We start from the raw sequence: 917 nt of genomic DNA on the forward strand, positions 1-917 counted from the left end.
TATATATATACAAATACAAAGCTGCATAAAAAGCATGCAGCACAATTTGTAGAGCGGTTGGCTTTAGGAAAGACATCCAGCTGTAGAAACCAAACCACATCAGATTAAAACCCGATGCAGCACTTCCGCTTACCAGCTCTGGTCAAACCCTCCAACCCATGCCTGTACAGAAAACAGACAGTATATGATGATGATGGTGATGATGATGATATATTATATTAAGTAATAAGTAGTTCTAGCACCTTAGCACAAGAAGATTAAAGGAGCTTTAAATAAGAGAACTTGCCTTCACTAGCAAAGAAGTCCAGCATCCTGGTGCCAAGTAACGATGACCGATATCCTACTGAGCAATAGCACGCAAATGTGAGTGGTTCTATGAAAGGAAAAACAAAATAGAAAAAGATAGCAATCATTATTAATTAATACCAGGTCTTTACCCTTTGCAACGTTGCCATCGTTAATCATGCACATACCTTCTTTTAATTGTAGACTATTATATAGCAAGTTTCGTTAGTTACTATGAAAACACTCTACCTATCTACTTATCATTCACACACACAAATCCTCTCTCCCTATTTCACTGTATTTCTTACTCTCTCTCTCTCTCAACAACAGGCTGTTTTTGTTTTTGTTTTTTGTTTTTTTTTCTTTTCTTGAGACAAATTTAAACTCTCTCTCTCTCTCTCTCTCTCAGTGAGTTTCCCCTCTCAGCAACAATAACCTGTCATTATAGTGAAGTCTTTTTTTCTAAAGTCTGTGTTGTATTGTTTATGTTGAAACACACACACACACACACACACACACACACACAACCCAAAATTAACTATATTGTTGTATAATGAAAATCATTTTTTTCCTGTGAAGTTTGTGTCATGTAATGTTGATAAACCTGCACTTAAACTTCAAAGTTGCACATA

At 35.8% G+C, this 917-nt stretch overlaps 1 protein-coding gene across 1 annotated transcript in view; it reads right to left on the reverse strand.

Annotated features, from left to right (window-relative positions):
• The window catches only part of LOC106877608 (uncharacterized), a 9,330-nt gene that overhangs the window by 2,321 nt on the left and 6,092 nt on the right, over positions 1-917 (reverse strand). Inside the window, exon 3 of the mRNA XM_014926553.2 lies at positions 287-373. Within this exon, the coding sequence (XP_014782039.2) occupies positions 287-373 (87 nt within the window). The remainder of the gene's footprint in view (positions 1-286; positions 374-917) is intronic.

The sequence above is a fragment of the Octopus bimaculoides genome, chromosome 16, assembly GCF_001194135.2.
Source record: "Octopus bimaculoides isolate UCB-OBI-ISO-001 chromosome 16, ASM119413v2, whole genome shotgun sequence".
In the NCBI taxonomy this organism is placed as follows: domain Eukaryota; kingdom Metazoa; phylum Mollusca; class Cephalopoda; order Octopoda; family Octopodidae; genus Octopus; species Octopus bimaculoides.